Here is a 17,607-nt window from a genome sequence, read left to right as displayed (position 1 = left end):
ATTTGAAGTTTTACAGAACAGGATATGTAATTTTAAGTTTAAGACTAGCCCATTACAGAGCAGCTGTTTTTGTCGGTATCTTGTGGAACCGACAAAAACAAAGTCGCTCTTCTCTAAAAGCAGACCGATGAGGGACAAAGCAGCACTATATTGGTTCCGCTAGTATTTAATTCCTTGTTTACCTCCTTTTTTCTCAGTGGTATATTTGGGGCTAAATTGTGTAAATAATAACATAACAATTTGTTCTGTGTGTGTGAGAGGTGGACGGAAAGTGTGATTAGCGAAGGCGTAATTTGTACATCAGAGAAAAAGAGCGTAACGTCCAGTCTCCTTAAACAAAAGACTCTTCAGATGAACCCAAACACCAGAGATCTGAGTGTTAAGCGCTGCATCTTTCTCTTGGAAGAAGATGATGTAAACCCTAAACACCATGTGACACGGTAATGAATAATACAGCAGCGAGAGGTGGGGAGAGCCTGGGGATCGCAAACACAGTTAAGGATTGATGAGGGAACAGGAGGAGGGTTCATATATCCTTCCCAGATTTAAAGAGAAGAGGGGGACGGCGCGGAGGCTCAGTCAGAGGAGAAGATGTGCTGGCTTCCGATAGACCAGCCTCTGCTGCGGCCGGGAGACTCCAGCTGCAGCGCATCGCGCCGACGCTCCTCTGCTTGCTCCGTAGCTCAGCTGCTCGCGTCGCGGCTACGGAGGATCGGGGACCAGCTCGAGAAGAGTTGGACAGCCGGGGAGACAACCGGCGACCTCGGCTGCGGAGACAGAGTGACGGTGGCAGCAGTGACCGGGCGCGGCCACTTCAAAGGCTTCCTGTGCCTCGCGGTGCAAGTCACCTTGCTCGTGCTGCTCAGCGCGAGGCGACACCTGTAGGGCGCGTGGTTGCGACTTCCGCAACAGGTGAGATAACATCAGTGTCTATGAATCTTTAAAAGGTAACCTGTTTTTTTTTTTTTTTCTCTCAGGCTGCAGCCCCTTTAGACAGCTGATCCCATTGATTCTTCTTGTTTTTATGCATTGTGTAGACAATGGAATAAAAAAATGAATGAAACAAGTCCCAGCTTTTAAAGACAAAGCTACATTTTTAAGCACAAAATACCATCTTTGTTCTAAAATCCAGATATTTGGTTCGATTTTTCAAAAGAAAGAGGGGAAGCAAATAATTAAATAGCTGCTGATTGCCCAATAACTACTAGTTGCATTGACATGTTTGCCTTTTGGGACATACTTTTTTTTTAATTAATGTGTTTTATGTGGATACATTTCTCCCACTGTAGACTGGTGCCTTTAAAAAAAAAATCACGTGCGGAACAGCAAATGGGCTTACATCATTTGCACTTAAAGCAAGAGATGCAGGAGGATGCTGTTGCTGGAGAAATGTGCAGACTGAAGAGGACGAAGGGATGGCCTAAAAGATTTCGTATTCCAAGATTGAAGGCTGACTGAATTGACTTAACTCCCACTGTGGATGGACTTGGAGTTTTAAACTGACAGGATCTGCAGTTGTCCTGCCCCCTTCTCACTCTGATTCTGTCATCCCATTTACAAAACAAAACAGTGATGTAATCCTCCCCTGGTACCGGCGGAGGGAAAAGCTTACTAATGGTACGCCTTTGAATGTTCTCTCCTCCAATGATGCGAGTGCATCAGGGACAGTTGGATCAAACTGATTATACCTGACACATATAGGCTGCAAATACTACAGGAAACCTTTAAAAATGCACTGAAATACACCCGTTCTAAAGCTCCACAATGCACTGTACTTTTTTTAGATAAGCTAAACTCTCTTTGTAAACATGTAAATAACAGCTGATGCTTTTATAGGTGTTTTTTACAGTGTTTGGATCCAGTTTACAGATTTGTGTATGCTTTATTATTACCTGTTGAGGCTGTCTTATGTAGCATTTCACCACGAATGCTGGACCTGTGCATAAAATGCTTTTATGCTGTTTGTGACTACTGAGAATAAGCTCTTTTCTGATGTAATGTTTTTTTGTATAAACTGGGCTCTTTTTATGTCAAATATTTCTAATGAAATTTCAGCAATTATGATAATAAACAATGAAAATGTCCCTCAGGTTGTCTTTAATTGAAACATGCTCCACAAAAACAAACAGAACTATGTTATTCACAAGAAAAACAGCAGCAAAATGGAATGTTATTACCGGAGATGAAGCTGACCAAAAACTTCACATTAATTATAGCTTTCCACTGGTAATCCTGGTTAAACATTCCACTTCATTTAAATAATTACATCTAAATCGAAGTTTACTTTAAAAAAAACATCCCTCACAATACTGATTGTATATTCTGTGCACCGTCATCACAATAAATAATTTTATGACATGATCAGAGACAATATGTCACAAATCAAATGACTGACTTTGATGCTTTGACTCAGAGTGGATAATTAGACTTATGTGCACTACCATTCAGCTTTCAACATTTTTACCACTGCACTGCCCATCTTGCTTCGAAGCGCACTCGAATCCCCTTTGATTCTGTAAATCCTGTCAGAGCTCAGTAGATCTGGAAGTGAGCGGACGTGGTGCCGTCCTTCCAGCACCGCAGGGCCTCGATGACGGTGGAGCGACACAGCGGACACGTTCGCTCGCGGTCGAACCACAAACACAGGCACTCCTCACAGAACACATGCTGTGCAGGAACACAAAGCACAAAGGCTTACCTTAACATGCAGCAAAAAGCACACATTTAAATGCTCAGGTACTTTTTGTCTAATGTGAGGCATGTTTAATATGACACAAGTTCATATAAGTGATAATAAGGGGAGGGTGATATGGATTTAAAGTTTTATCAATATTCTGTGTGATGATAAATGTGACAAGAACAAGTTATTACTTAATGCTCAGGTTACTGTATGGCTGACAGTCCCACAAATACCCTTCTTTAGGACACCAGTCACTTAAAGTATGATTTGTATCACTAAACTGCGCCAGTATCTGCATTTAATCATAGATTTTTTTGTATTTATTTATACTCATTTTTTTCTTACAAAATTGTGGAGAAAATAGTAAAAATTACAATCAAAAAATACACAGTTTGGGGTTTTAAACATGATGTTTTTAAGAATCTATCTATATCATGCTTCTGTTATGCTGTCTACATGAACAAGTGTCCCAATTTCTGACCCAGAAAAAAAAAAAAATCCCCACAGCATGAACCTGCCACCACCATGCTCTGGAGTTCCTCTGTGGTTATTTATAATTTATTGATATCATAGATGTGAAATTGATTTTGAAAATTTGCTCACAAAAATCTGAGGGAGATGGAGAAAATAACGACTGGACTGTGGACATTTGTTTTTCAGTTATTAGTAGCAAAGGATATAAGTAAGCTAAACAAGTATGATGGGTCTGGTTGCCTTAAATATCAGAGGCAGATTCTCTGTAACGGCAGGATGGAGACATTTCCTCAGTTGCACAGATACTGAATTCAGGCACCAGACTAGACACGACTTTTAGAGTCTGAGGGGAAAGAACAAAAGAGGTAGAGGGGAACAATGAAACAGCAACGATGCCAAAAAATGAAAAAAAGAAAAAATATCAATGCAACAGTCCATTTAACCTGACTGAGCTGGAGGGGATGTGTAGAGAAGTACGGTAGAAAATACCAGAAACGGTGTACCACAGCTGTAGATTTATACTTAAAAAGATTTTAGTCTGTAACTGTGACAGAGGTTATTTAGGTTATTTAATAAAGTGTTAAATAATCAACTCGACTAAGTGTTTTTTTTTCATTCATTTTAAATATAATTTAAAATAAATTACATTACAAAACAGCCAAATGAATGTTTTTGCTGTTATCATAGTGTATTTTATGAAGAGTTTGGAAGAAAAATAATGAATTAAATAACAAATAAGGCTGCAACATAAAATACTTTTTAGATGTACTGTAACCTCCAGGTGCAAAGACACAATCAATAGGGGGCGGTAAATCTCTATGTTTTTACTGATGCTTGTCTCTGAGGTGTACATGCATTATTTATTATTCATTAGAGAATTTAACCTTCTTACCTGACAGATGAGAGCAATGGGATCTTTGAAATCCCCCTGACAGATAGCACAGACGTCACCAGCTTCGCTGCACAGCTGAGTGCTGGCCCTGACTCCGTAACTCTAAAGTGGACCAAAAAACCACAATCAATCGACCTGAAACTATGAACATTAATTAATTTCTTTAAATTCCTGTTTAAATGAAAAACGCAACAAACAATAGAATGTTATTAATGGATGTGTGCAGGAAAGTTAAATGGGCTGAGGCTGACCTGGGAGCTGCAGAGCATTACCAGCGCCTTGCGTATTGCAGATAATCGTCCACAAACATCAAAGGACTGCAATTAAAAAGGACAGAGAGTAATTAGTTTTAAACTTTAGTGATCATTAAAGATGCTCACCAGCTGCATGTGAGAATGCTAACAACTGGGGATGTCCAGGTTTTCTGCTGCATTGAGACATTTAAATGTTTATGTTGGCGAAAAACAAAATTACAGATAAGGAGTTGCAGCAGGAATAGATGTGGTAAACTAATACCACTTATCTAAGCAACCTTTTCTAAGAAAGCTTTCTCCTCTGCTATTCATTTCCTCTTTGTTCTCGATTCTGATATGATAAAAATATCAGGTTTGCTTCTGTGTCTGTTTAGATGAGGAGTGAGTACAATTACATAAGTGCTTTAGTTATTCAAGTAAAACTGAAATATTGCTAAAGTATCTCTTGGATGCTGTAAGATAATTTAATCAGCTTTAAAATATGTTATCTGATATTCAGAATACATTATACAACTGAAACTGGATATTTACATACAATGTATATTTTTCTCTTTTTCCTTTATCTCCTAAATTTTAAAACTTTACCTAAGCAGTAAGTCAAGTTGCCTCTTAAACTGTAAGACTTGGGTCAGATTTTGTGCATTTTCTTCCACAAGATTCTTAAAATTGCTTGCTCAAATTTGGGCCCATTGCTCTTGGCAGAATTGGTGTCACTGGGTCAGGTTAACAGGATGTTATGCTTGCACACTTCTTTTCACCTTCACACATTTTCTGAGACCGATTTTTTTGTGACAGTGACTTCAAAATACTGACTTTGTTCTCATTAAGCTGATTTATAAATTGATGATATGGATCATACGGGCCATCTATCAGTGGTCAAGCGTAAACTTTCTGGCCTTGAGATGTTGCTTCAATATTTCTACATTATGTTCTTTCCCTATGATACCATCTAATTTGTGAACTGTATTGGCCAATCCAGCAGAAACGCACCCCCACACAACATGATGTTGTTCCGTATTGTCGGAAAGTGACTCCAAGTTAATTCATGGGAAATTTGTCAATTTGACGATTTTCTTTTATGGTGTGTAAGAAAATCCGCCTTGGGAAGCTGAAATACCTATGCACACCACTACTTGGCACGCTATTGGTTAGCATTAGTAAAGCAGCCAATCTAACACTTGTTCCACTGTGAGTATTAATGCATTTGAACTATTAAAACAGACAGTTGTAAGAATCTTTAGACGGGTTCTCCAGGATTTTAGCTATTGTAAAGGTGACTGTGGTTGCTACTTTTCGAAAATACTAGGGCTCCACAAACATCACAGTCTGAATGTTGTTCTCAGGCTAGCGGGTTTCCCTCTTCCAGCAAATGTAATACTAATCTTTCAGGCCAAAACCTTCAACCTTAGCTTTTTCAGAACACCTGACATGTCTCCAAAAGGGTCTTTGTCCCTGGCTGAATTTCTACACTGCAATGTTTTTTTATGTATGTTTTATGGAGTAATGGGTTATTTCTCTCTGATTTGCCTTTCTTTCTATGATGGTACATGACTTGTTGTACTCTGGACAAATACTCTCTCTTACCAGCTTCTGTCAGCATCTTTACAATGCTGTTGGAGTTGACAGAGACCTGGACATTCAATAACAACATTGAATGTCCAGGCAACTATATGATGCCTGGACATTCCTGGTGCCCATCCTTCTATGTAACTGTTTGAACACATAATCATGGAACACATTCATGCATCTGGAATATTTACCTCGTGGATGAGCCAGACATGGGGAGGTTCACCATGCTCTTCTAATATGTCATTACTTTTGACTTTGTTTCATGATCTCACACAATGAAGCAGTGTGCTTAGGAGTGTTGTCCTAAAATATATCAACAGGCGTGTCTCCATTAGACTCAAAAGTTGGGAATTTTGAATCAGAAGCCTTGATGTTATTTTCTGGGCTTTCCAGATCGCTTACAGGCAAATTCTCTCACTCATTATTTTGGCATTCAGGAAGCATAAATAGTTACGGTCATCCTGGCTGTCCTAAAAGGGAAAAGGTTAGTCAGAAAGTAAAAAAAAAAAGATAATGTCTTTTAGCACAGTGCATGTAAACATCTAGCTTAGGTTGTATGTTTAAAGCTCTTGTTATAATTGTTCACAGACCAAAAGTGAATCAACCTGTCTGCACTTTTTGATGCTTTGCATAAGATAAATGGTCGTTGAACTGCTTCAGGCTTTGCTTTGTCATTTTGGCTGCTCTACCAAGTATAACCAAACTGTTCTGCTGACATTAAACTAAAAGCTAAGCTACATTGCATTATCACTACAATGCTGGAGCCCAAAGATTTCTCATGTGGTTTTCTCCAGCACAAAAAAAACAAAAAAAATAATAAAAAAAAACACCTAGAAGAAAAACAGCCTTCTGTGTGGAGGTTGTTATGGGAAATTAAACAAGAATATAAACCTGGGCCTGTTGTGGTTATCCTCTCTTTACTTTCAGTGCATTCTGCTCACGTCTGCAGGGACCTGTCTGAAATGCTGAATTTGATGAGCAACACAAAAAAAAACCCACAAAATTTTTAGTAGCATTGTAACAGACAATGGTTTCACGGTTTCATTGATTTCATTTTAGAAGTGTCAGAAATTCTATGTTATATTTTTAATCCATAATTTTGTTTTATTTATCCATATAACAAATACTAAGTAATTAGATTTTTCATTTCAGATTCTTAACAATAATGAAGTAATTTTATGTTTTATCTTTTTGGCTACGGTTGAAGTTTGCATCAAGAGTATGCAAACTGATATGCACAACACAACAATTTTCAGATTCAAGTAAAAGAAGTCATGCATCACGTAAATGATGCATGACTTTTAGTGAAGCTTTTTCTTAAGCTAACTTTAAAACATTAAATGTTTAAAGGATATGAGCGCTTTTCCAAACTGTCTGCATTTCTACCACCTAATAAAAAAAACATACAACATTAATATTTAAAACGTTTTGACCATTTCACTTTCAGAGCATTTATTTGAAAATTGCTCGTTTTCTCAGAAACCTTCCTCCCACTCAACTCTACAGCTCCCAGATCTGATTATGTTTATTTTAACTTTATAGTTGTTCAGTTATCTAACTGACTAATACAAAGCTGACTAAACAATACATATGGATCAGCGAATGCTAATATCGAAACACTACTATGCCTTGATATTGGAAAACACCTCTTTCACTGCACAGGAAACTGTCCATCTGATTCAGAGCAGCAGCTGCTGAATCACTGCTTGGACCAAGATGACTGTCATGCACATATGCATGACAATACAAACCCCGTTGTAACAATAACCCTTGCATAATCCAGGGATTCATACGTTCGCGTTTCATGAACTCACCACTCTTAACGGATATTTGACTCAGAGCTTTAAAAATACTTTTAAGTGTCTTTATTTGAACAGAACTAGCTGTGATCTCTTGCTGCAAGTTGGTAACTTCCCCCTGTGTCCCACTTCCACCTCAGAGCATTTCAGTTTGGCAATCCATTCTGGCACTAAAGATTATCATAGATTCTTTAAGGTTTTAGGTCAGATAAGCTTGTTGGTCAATCAAGAACAGAGATGACACAGTCATTAAGACTAGACAGTGACACTGATGGCAGGTGTCAAGTCTGGCTGGAAAACAAAGTCAACTTGTCGGCAGAGGGAAACATGACCGACTCCAATATTTCCTTGTAGGTTCCCAGTGGTTTCACACTCAAGCAACTTTTATTCTGTGCCTATCCACTCTTCCTCCAGACTGTGAGATCTTATTTTTCCTATTTAAATGTAAATTTGATCTCAGGTTTACCTCCAGCAGCCTTCCACGTAATGTGTACATACCACACCTTGGCCATTACGTTCGATTTCTCAATTAAAAGTTCCTTCATGTAATATTTTAATTATCTGAGATTTTGAATGTGGGGTTCCATCATGAATGTGAGTGAATATCCTATGCAACTGTAGTTGAGGATAATTCCAAATCAGGCCTAGTCCAAGTCTCAGACTCAAGTACCTATCCCTGCTTTAGCCTAAAAACGCAGCTGAAATCTAAAAATGAGTGTTTGTACTTCATAAGATTTGCATGCAAAGTACCAAAACAACACCCTTGCTCCCAGGTTCTGCTTACCTTGCAGAGGCTGTAAATGATGATGAGTGTCGCTCCCAGGAAGTAGCTGTTTGACGGGTCTTCGCCCATGATGTACTTGTACCACAGCTGCACTGGCACGAGAGCCCGAAACAGCTGGCTCAGCTCCTCAATCAGAAGGTAGAACTTACCCTGGAAAACCAAACAAAATGAACAACTACTGTGATAGATGAGAAACCCAGAAATCAGACAATATGGATTAGTTAAAGCAAGTTTTTCATAAACTTTTTGAAAATAATACACCAAATTGATAATAGATTTTCTTTGTTTGAGCCGTCAGAAACCCAGAAAGAGCTCAGTAGCTTCAGGGCCTTCTTCTATCTAGTCAAGAGCAGTGTGGTATTAAAAGCTTAAAACAGCACGCCTCCGGCCCAAACATGGCCGCTGTCCAGATCTCAGCAGCTTCACAGCAGTACAGGCAATTTCCCTTCACTGCAAGGGAAACTGGCAGCGCCTCTTTCCACCTGCTACCCCTGTGCCCATTTTAAGCCCAGCCCTACGGGGGCTCGGGAACTGTCTTTAAAGGGACTCCCTCCTAATAATCAGAAAAGAAACACTCTTCTGTCCCTACAGCTACAAAGTGCATTAAGTGAGTTGGGGAGATTAAGGGAAAAAAAACAACAGAGGTGGGTAAATGAAGGTAAACTTGATTCCCCACTGGCCCCTGTGGCATCCCAGCTTGCATAATGACTTCATGCACGGGAGAAGACAAAGATTGATGACTGTGGGTAAAGAGGCACAAGCAGCCAGGTCGGTAGGGGAGAAAGACCTCTGCTAACTGCTAATTCATCTTCCTTATTGTTCGGCTTTGCCTTACGTCCCACAGTGCCAATCATGCCCACGCAAAAACTGTCAAATTTAAAGTTTGGACACAAGCCAGTCACTTTGAGGAAGCTGCACTTCAGGCCCTGTTTGAGTAGTTTCCTGCCTCTTATATTTTGTGTGGTGGGCATATCTGTGTTTTACTTATAAATGCATTGGTTACTAAACAAAGAAACCATGAAAACAAAGCTTTTTTTTTTTTTCTTGTAGGGGAATTAATTTGTGAATCTCACAAAGAAAACTACAACAGCAGAAATGAGTTCAAGTCTCTCCTTGTGGAATCTTAGACACTGTTATTTTGTAATAGTCCAATTTGTGTTTGCACTATGCGTAGGATCGCCTATTTCCACAGGTTTTTCATTCATCTAGATCAAAGTTAATCGTTTCACAAGGATGTAATGGGTTTTTTTTATTTACCTTTACAGGAAACCAGCAAGAGAAAAAATGGCAAATAATGTTGAAGGGCAAATATATTTTAGAGCCACAAAATACATAAATTAAATATCTGAAACATAAATAAATTACAGTAGGCATTCCATTATTATTCAAACAAGAAATTTCTAAAACACTTTAAAAAAAATAAAACATGTGGTGCACTTAAAAAAAAATCTCTCAACAGGGTGTCGATCTGTTTCTCCAAACTACCAATCTGACATTTCTCCCACTCAACGGATCACAACAAATTGTCTTATGTTTTACATTTTTGTAAATATGCATGTAGATTCTGCACTGATGCCCAGATTTTGCTTTGTGGCCCCTCATTGGTTTCATAACTTTTTCATTATAATAAATGCAGAGATAGTAACAATCAATTATGTGTTATGGCAGTGGTGTTTAAAATGTTTTGCCATGTGGGCTGAAGCTGTTAAGTTGAAAGTTCCTCCAGGCCAATAAATTAGATTTTTTTTTTTTTTTAAAGAAAAACATGTTTGTTTTACATGCTTAACACTAAATTAAACAGAATACTTCCATTAAATGCTTGTTAGATTTTTTTCAAGAAAATTAGTCTTTAATTTATGTTACACCTGAAATATAAGAAAGACATAATTTCTAAAATGCTAGGACCAATTTTCATAAAATAAACAGTGGGTGTTTAAACAGTCTGCTTGTTGGCTGAACTGAAACCACTCTTGCATTGCAGTCTGGGGCCACACAAAACCCTTCTGCACTTTGGACACCCTGCACTAAGCGATCACGTGAAATTATTTGCGCAGTAAAAATACTTCGCTTTAATGCAACAAGTAATAAAATTGACACATTGCATTGATCTTTTTAAAGCGGATATGTGCTGACTGCAGTCATTCGTTAGATCTTTAGTGAATCCCTGGGTTGTGTGCAGTAGAGAGATTTAAACACTAATAATGAGCTTTCATGAGGTTTAATGTAGAAGACCTTACAGAGGATTTCTAATATATATATATATATATATATATATATATAAAATGACCTGATACAACAATTTGGGATTTTCCAACACTTAAACACTCCTTTGTATGCTTTTAAACCCTGTATGTGTGCACGTGTGTGTGTGTGTGTGTGTGTGTGTGTGTGTGTGTGTGTGTGTGTGTGTGTGTGTGTGTGTGTGTGTGTGTGTGAGTGGAGGAAACAGGTAATGGTCCAGCTCCAGGGAGGGATGACCTCACCCCTGTAACTCCCTCGTGGCTAAATGAGCTCAGTTGCTTGCTGAAGTGGTTCTGATATGCCTACAGGTTTGTTTATCAGTGGAAAATTTAATCCTAATACTTTTTACCACCCCTCTCCTCCCTGCTACCACCGTCTACCGAGCACACAAACACACACCAACAGAAAGAATGGCACCTGTATGGAAATCAACGTGAGTGTGTGTCTGCAGACATGTTCCTTTTGCCTCAGGCTAGAGGAAAAGTCTCAAGCAGACATCAACATGAAAACAGCACACCTAAGGAGCACCATTTAAAAAGCTTATGAATACAAAACAGCTTCACACTGTGACCCTTTAGCACTTTCTTTACTCAAGGGAGAATTTCATCATAGTTTAGAAATTTTCTTTTTTTCACATTTGTGAACTCTTCACTGCTTGAAATGTTGAATTTAAGTCTTTGTCTTTAGAAGGTGAAGTAAAGAGTTCGCTTATGTGCAGATGTGTTTGAAAGTTGAAAATCCACTGCTAAGCGGATTAACAGAGATATACTTTTTATTGTTAAGCTCAATCAAAAAGCACTGCAGTTACATTAAAATGTATGGAAATTTAAACTGACTCCAGACAGATTCTTAGCTATTTAATATCACACCAGTTAGGTTTTGCTTTCAAGTTAATAGGAGTATAAACAAAATTGAATTAAGACAAACTAGCAGGAGTGACACACTATTAAAGCAATTTTTTATCATTCTCATTTTTTATTATGATAAATAATTTGTGAGCTACAATACATGGTCTGCATCTTTTCTGAACTAAACTAAATGAATATAAAATCTGCAAAGAAACAGCCTCCAAGAAGCTGTGCAGAAGAAGTCATAAATGTACAGAAAAATCAGATAACTGAGGAGGATTTATTTTTCTTCTTGGAAGTGGAAACAATAAAACAACGGTCCTAAAAACTGTTTTCATAGAAAAGCAAGCTTCTTTTCTTACTCTCTTTGTTTACCTGCCTGAGTCATTTCAAAACATAAGACATGTTTAATGCAGACAATTGTGCTCACACTAGCTATATTCTATTTAAAATAAGTTATGTGCTATACTAATATTAAAGGGCTCTTACCCTTGACTTGAAGGCCATGATAATCTTGGGCAGGAAGAGGATGAAGCACTTCAGGCCGATGGTGACATATTTAAGTACAAAGTCTGTGATTCCAACCACCCAGATCAGATCAAAGAAGTCAAAGCTGTTGAGACTTGGCTTTGCAAATATGAGACTAGGGAAAAACAACAACATTGAGTTAGACTACATGTGGACAGTTATTTTTTTGTCTTTTTTACTCAGCATGGTTCATTTAGAAACAAGATCAATGAAAAACGAGAAGCTTAACATAAGAAAACAAAACCTTCAAACATAAAATACTCACAGAGCATGACCGACAAAATCTGTAACACTCCCTAAAGGAAATGGAAGTGAAAATAAAACACACCATGATGGAATAACTTCAAAATAAATCAACATAGGATGGTGGATGAACACACACAGAGCTCCTACAAAAGCACTTCAGCTCCCACTGACCTGTGGTGCAGCTCCTCATGGCTGAACGTGTAGTAGATGTACACGATGTTTCCCCCGAGAAACAAGATGATCCACAGAGCAACAAGTATGGACCGCTCCTCCTTAAAGAAGTAGGCAAAAGTAACGGGGAAAATGTAGCTGAATTAGCACTGTGCCTTTTAGAGACTCATTAAGAAATTTGCAAAAGATCACTAGTTTTCAGTATAATCAGCCCAAGCCAGGAGAAAGATGGTTAGAAACCCAACAATCACATCATTTTCTGACCAGATAATGTTCCATACAAGGAATGCTAACAATGACACTCTTCGGTATGGATGCTACTACTGAGGGAAGAAGACTCAATGTTGGCAATCTTCTGTATTAGGAAAACTTGTGGAATTTTCTGAGTCAAATAAATGCTAAAGATGGTGAAAAAAAACTCCGCTTGTATTTGTTTTAAATTGTTAAAACTATAGTTTATCGGTTAAGGTACATTGTGTACATTAAGCACATGGAACCTGCTGTTGCCAGCAGTACAAACACATCCACCTTATTATTTTCTTGGTGCATCAAGACTGAAGCTTTTGTAAGAAAAAGTAAGACTTTTCTTTACAGATTCTCTTACCCTCAATGAAACTTGATGCTTGAATGTAGAGTTGGCGTAAGCAAATGTGCTAATCATTCCCACACACACAGCGATACCTGCAAAGAAAAGAAGCAACATGGCCACTAAACATAACCATCTGTTGCTACAGACCGTTTGTTGGTAATACTGCTGTAGATCAAAAAAAGATTTCAATATCGAAATACCTAGCTTGTGTTGAAAGCAGACTTTAGCCAGCAGAATGAGGATAAATGGAAAGCCCCTCTGCAGCCATGTAACCACCGCCTTCAGCTCGGACAAAGCCGGAGCCGGGGTGGACTGGTCGTCCTGTCCCTCCTCCCTGGAGCTGTGCCTTTCGGAGCTGGCTGCTGTGGTGGCCTGCTGGAGCAGTGAGGATGTCCTGTGCTGCAGGGGCTGGTGGTGAAAGTGGTGGTGGTGATGGTGGTGGTGTGGGGGCGGCCGGGAGAGGAAAGGGCCACCCTCTGCTCGATGGCTGGCTGCTTCTTCCCTGGAAGACGCAGTCATCTGGATAAAAACTTCAGGGGGAGAGCCTAGGACTAAACCAGCTGCTTGCAACTGAGCAGATGAGACGGAGCTGGAGGGGATGCCCACCAGGCCGGAGAACATCTGCTGGGGTGAAGTGGACGAATCGGGCTTCAGGCAGTCAAACACGCCACCCTCATCCAAGCTGCTCTCCGACCCCAGTGTTTGGCTTCGAGTTCTAAGTTGAAACAAATGCAGTATAAAACAATTACTGTTTAAAAAACACTTTTCCTCTTGCATTTATGAAATTAATTGGCTAAAAATACATTTAACAAATCAGATTATCCTACGTACAACAATTAGAAAAACAATCTGAAAGGAGGAGTGATCCAATATTCCTCTGGGTGATGTTAAAGACTGCAAATTCCTGATCTCAGTTGTCGCAGCTAACAGCTAACAATTAGTTATTAGGTTTTGAGCACAAATACTGTTTTTACATAGATGGTTTGGATAGCTTTTATTCCCCGTCAATGAATGAAATCACCATTTGAAAACCGCTTTCTGTGTCTGTTTGGGACACTATTGTCAAATATCAAAATTAGTTTTATGATCTGAAAATTTAAGATTTTGATCATGCTAACGGAGAAATATCCTGAAAAACACCAGTATCTTGAATGTTTTGGGACATAAAATGTGTGGAATAAAAGGTTAATTCAACCATATCTATGTTGTGGTGAAGACATTTTAAAGAACCATGGTGAAGGTAACTAAATATGTTTGAAAGGGTAAATCTGACAAGTTTGTACAAATGACAGGATAAGGAATGCCCCAAATGACATAATATCACAGTTTTTAGCGTGTATTCCTAAAAATGTAAACATAGCAACCCATGAATAAGATGCACACTGATGAGTAATGCATTATGTTAAAGAAAAGCCTCTTAATTTCAGTACTCATCCCACTGAACATCAATTTTGCATATTGGGCAGCTACTAGAACAAGATCTTGAAAATCGACCATCTTTGTTCCTTAATCAGGAATAGTAACAGAAGTTGTCAAGACCACCAAGGCAGACTAAACAATATAACGGTGTGGATCGCAGCGTCCTAGATGTCCTTTTCTCCCACCTTTCAGAGGACATGCCATCCGTGTTGCTGCTGTGTCTCCTCTGCATGGCATCACCACATGGCCCAGCCCTGAAAAGGTAAATACAAAGCAACATGGCTATTAAAGCTCATTTTTAAGGCCTCCAGCTTTACTTAGTGCATTTAATAGTTGCACGACTAGCCTACATGATTACTTTACCTGCGTTAGCTTCGTGAATTACCCTTCTGTTTCAGCTGCTGTCATAGTTAGCATGGAAAGCTCTGACTCGCTGGATGGATGATGGTGGCGATGATGCTGAGGATTTACTGCTGGGAAAACTTCCTGTATGACATCAGAGCACATCCGTGTTTGGGATTCGTGTTGATGTTGTTGACAGCTAGATGTCAGATTTCGCAGAAAAACGTAACTGTTGCTGCTATTAATGCTGGAAATTTCCGAGACGTCGCCGTCGGTGCAGATCAAAACGTCACTATTAGGAACCGTTAGCATTGTCTCATTGGAACTGCTCACCAAAACACTAATGTAATGCTAACAACAGCTAGCTAGTTAGCAAGCTAACAAAAGCGAGCTTTTACGATGAAGCACGGTTAGCTTACCTTTCTATCTTTTATTTTTATTTAGTCACTACATAATTTTAATTACCAGCTCCTCGGGAAGATTCTGTCCGTCTAAATTAAATGGGAAAAGCTTAAAAGCGCAACATGGGTTAGCTAAAAATATGCATGGAATCCACTGACAGATCAGGTTGACATTAAGTCAGCAGGCAGCTCAGGTTTTGCACCTTTTGTCGCATCGCTTTTAGTTTCTCGAAGACAGTCGGGGGACTTATACCTGAGGAGGAGGATTGATGGTCTGGACTGGCACCTGCAGAAAGTCAGAAAAGTCATGCTATGATGTTGGTGCTACGGAGGTTACTGAGGAAGCGCTGGGTGTTGGGAGTTGTCTTCGGATTGTCCCTTATCTACTTCCTCACCAGCACACTGAAACAGGTACACACACTCACACTTCACCTGAGAAAAATGGGCTGACCTTCTGCAGAGGTGAGGGGATGGTTTCGGCAGGGATGTACAATCCTGGCCACATTTATTGTTGGCAATCCAGGTACAGATGTACAAAAAGCTTTAAAAACCGTCTTTTGCAGTAGGATGTATAGGTTATATAGTATAGTTTGATTAAATCTATTAATTGCTGACAAAAATGTCTATGTTGGCAAATAGTCTTTCCTATAGGTCACTATTGTCACAATTAAAACAGGGTTGTCCTTTTCTACTGCAGGCCGCATGAAGCTAGGAACTCTAAATTAGTTAATGTCTTCTTATATGTTGTCAGTAAGTTAGTAGAAAAATATTTATATCCTATATCTATTTGTTTTCTTGTGCATTTTATCACTCACCATTTATTTATAACATTAAAAAGCAGCTGCATGGTTGCACAGTTGGTAGCACTGTTGCCTGGCAGCAGGAAGGTTCTGCATTTGAGTCACAGCTTGTGGTCTTTCTGCATGTAGTTTAGAGTTTATTCAAAGTACTGGAGATTCCTCCCACATTTAAAAACAATTAGGTTAAATTGTCTAGCCAATTATCTCTGCACCAGCTATTAGTGAACTTGTTAGAACAAGTGGTAGAAGCCAAAGGAAGGATGTTCTGAAATAGAACCAAAAGGAAAGATAAACTAAACAAAATCTTAAACTAAAAAAAAAATAAGCAAAATCTGCTTGTGAAACTAAGCAAACTTTTACTTTTTGGTTAAATGTGTTGAATATAATGCCACGTTGTTCACAGAAACATATCTGAGTCAAGACACAGTCTGCTCTTGTGTCTTTATTTTGGTTTTCTGGATTCTAGATGACAGATTTTCTATTGAAATACAAATTTAGAAAAACGTAAAAATCAAAACTGAACATGTGGGAATAATTAAAAAAACAAGTCTATAAAAATGTCAATTTTATTGTGAGTTAGACTTTGCAGAACTTGATAGGTTCAGACAATGAAAAACTGTTCTGATGGATTTCACATTCCAATGTGAAGAGACATGCATCTATTCAGCTTTTTTTTATGCATTTTTCTTTTCTTGGATGCAATTTTTTTTTTTTTGACCTCTCCTTGCTTGGATTTTGCAGGAGGAGAGATCCATTCGGGACCGCACACTGTTAGAAGTTAAAGATTCAGACCATCGCATCCCCTGGAAAGTGCGTTTCAACCTGGGTAACAGCAGCCGTCAGATTACTCAGTGTCGAAACTCCATTCAGGGCAAGATATTACTCACAGATGAACTTGGTAAATAATGTGGCCATTACGTACTATCACTACAGTGATAACATCAGCTTTTACTTATAATCAATGCTTATGCTTTCCTGTGTTTGACAGGTTATGTCTGTGAGAGAAAGGACTTGCTGGTTAATGGCTGCTGTAACGTCAATGCTCCCAGCACCAGGCAGTACATTTGTAAAAGTTGCCTGGCCAACGGCTGCTGCAGCATCTATGAGTATTGCGTGTCTTGTTGCCTCCAGCCTGATAAGGTAATCTGTCACATCAGGGCTCTACAAGATAAGGGTTAATAACCGCGACAAGAAACTTGGTTAATAACTGCAATGTGAAGCTGTTTGCACCTTTTTTTCAACATAAACTTTTAAGAAATGTTCGTAAAATGTAAGCATTCTGTTTCTACTTTTATCAAAGTCGAATATGATTTTGCATTATCTATGGGATTGTGCAAGACAAAAAACCTCAATAGTTTATCTGCTCATCTTGTGTCTTCCATTTGACCCATTTCTTATCTGTGTATTTTTACCTAGCAACCTCTTCTAGAGCGCTTCCTGAATCGTGCAGCTAAAGGTTTCCAGAATCTTTTTACGGCCGTGGAGGATCATTTTGAGTTGTGCCTGGCCAAATGTAGGACTTCTTCACAAGTACGTTATGATCCCAGTAAAGAATACTGTTGTAAAACTT

General features: G+C 38.8%; 2 protein-coding genes across 2 annotated transcripts in view; one reads left to right on the top strand and one right to left on the bottom strand.

Annotated features, from left to right (window-relative positions):
- Positions 1-2,080: 2,080 nt before the first annotated feature.
- Positions 2,081-14,950, bottom strand: rnft2 (ring finger protein, transmembrane 2). Its single transcript, XM_015028822.1, has 10 exons — positions 14,858-14,950; positions 14,680-14,748; positions 13,276-13,790; positions 13,091-13,167; positions 12,487-12,587; positions 12,031-12,184; positions 8,453-8,602; positions 4,298-4,363; positions 4,047-4,148; positions 2,081-2,667 (listed from the first exon to the last, which is right to left on the bottom strand). Exons 2-10 carry the CDS (start codon positions 14,724-14,726, stop codon positions 2,533-2,535), a joined length of 1,347 nt encoding a protein of 448 aa, XP_014884308.1. The 5' UTR covers positions 14,727-14,748; positions 14,858-14,950; the 3' UTR covers positions 2,081-2,532.
- Positions 14,951-15,520: 570 nt separating this feature from the next.
- Positions 15,521-17,607, top strand: part of spring1 (SREBF pathway regulator in golgi 1) — a 6,715-nt gene continuing 4,628 nt past the window's right edge. The window contains exons 1-4 of the mRNA XM_015028824.1: positions 15,521-15,648; positions 16,779-16,935; positions 17,026-17,177; positions 17,454-17,567. Coding sequence (XP_014884310.1) covers positions 15,550-15,648; positions 16,779-16,935; positions 17,026-17,177; positions 17,454-17,567 — 522 coding nt within the window. The 5' untranslated portion in view covers positions 15,521-15,549. The remainder of the gene's footprint in view (positions 15,649-16,778; positions 16,936-17,025; positions 17,178-17,453; positions 17,568-17,607) is intronic.

Source organism: Poecilia latipinna, unplaced genomic scaffold (genome assembly GCF_001443285.1).
Source record: "Poecilia latipinna isolate Pla-1442-1.1 unplaced genomic scaffold, P_latipinna-1.0 Scaffold136, whole genome shotgun sequence".
Classification (NCBI taxonomy): domain Eukaryota; kingdom Metazoa; phylum Chordata; class Actinopteri; order Cyprinodontiformes; family Poeciliidae; genus Poecilia; species Poecilia latipinna.
This window is presented reverse-complemented; position numbering and strand designations above follow the sequence as displayed.

Bases quoted from the DNA above. Each gene is read 5' to 3' on its own strand.
- rnft2 (XM_015028822.1), bottom strand. From the start codon at position 14,726: ATGCAGAGGAGACACAGCAGCAACACGGATGGCATGTCCTCTGAAAG. The intron at 13,791-14,679 runs GTGGGAGAAAAG...GTTTCAACTTAG, and splicing joins GATGGCATGTCCTCTGAAAG to AACTCGAAGCCAAACACTGG. The intron at 4,364-8,452 runs GTAAGCAGAACC...TTTTAATTGCAG, and splicing joins TCATTTACAGCCTCTGCAAG to TCCTTTGATGTTTGTGGACG.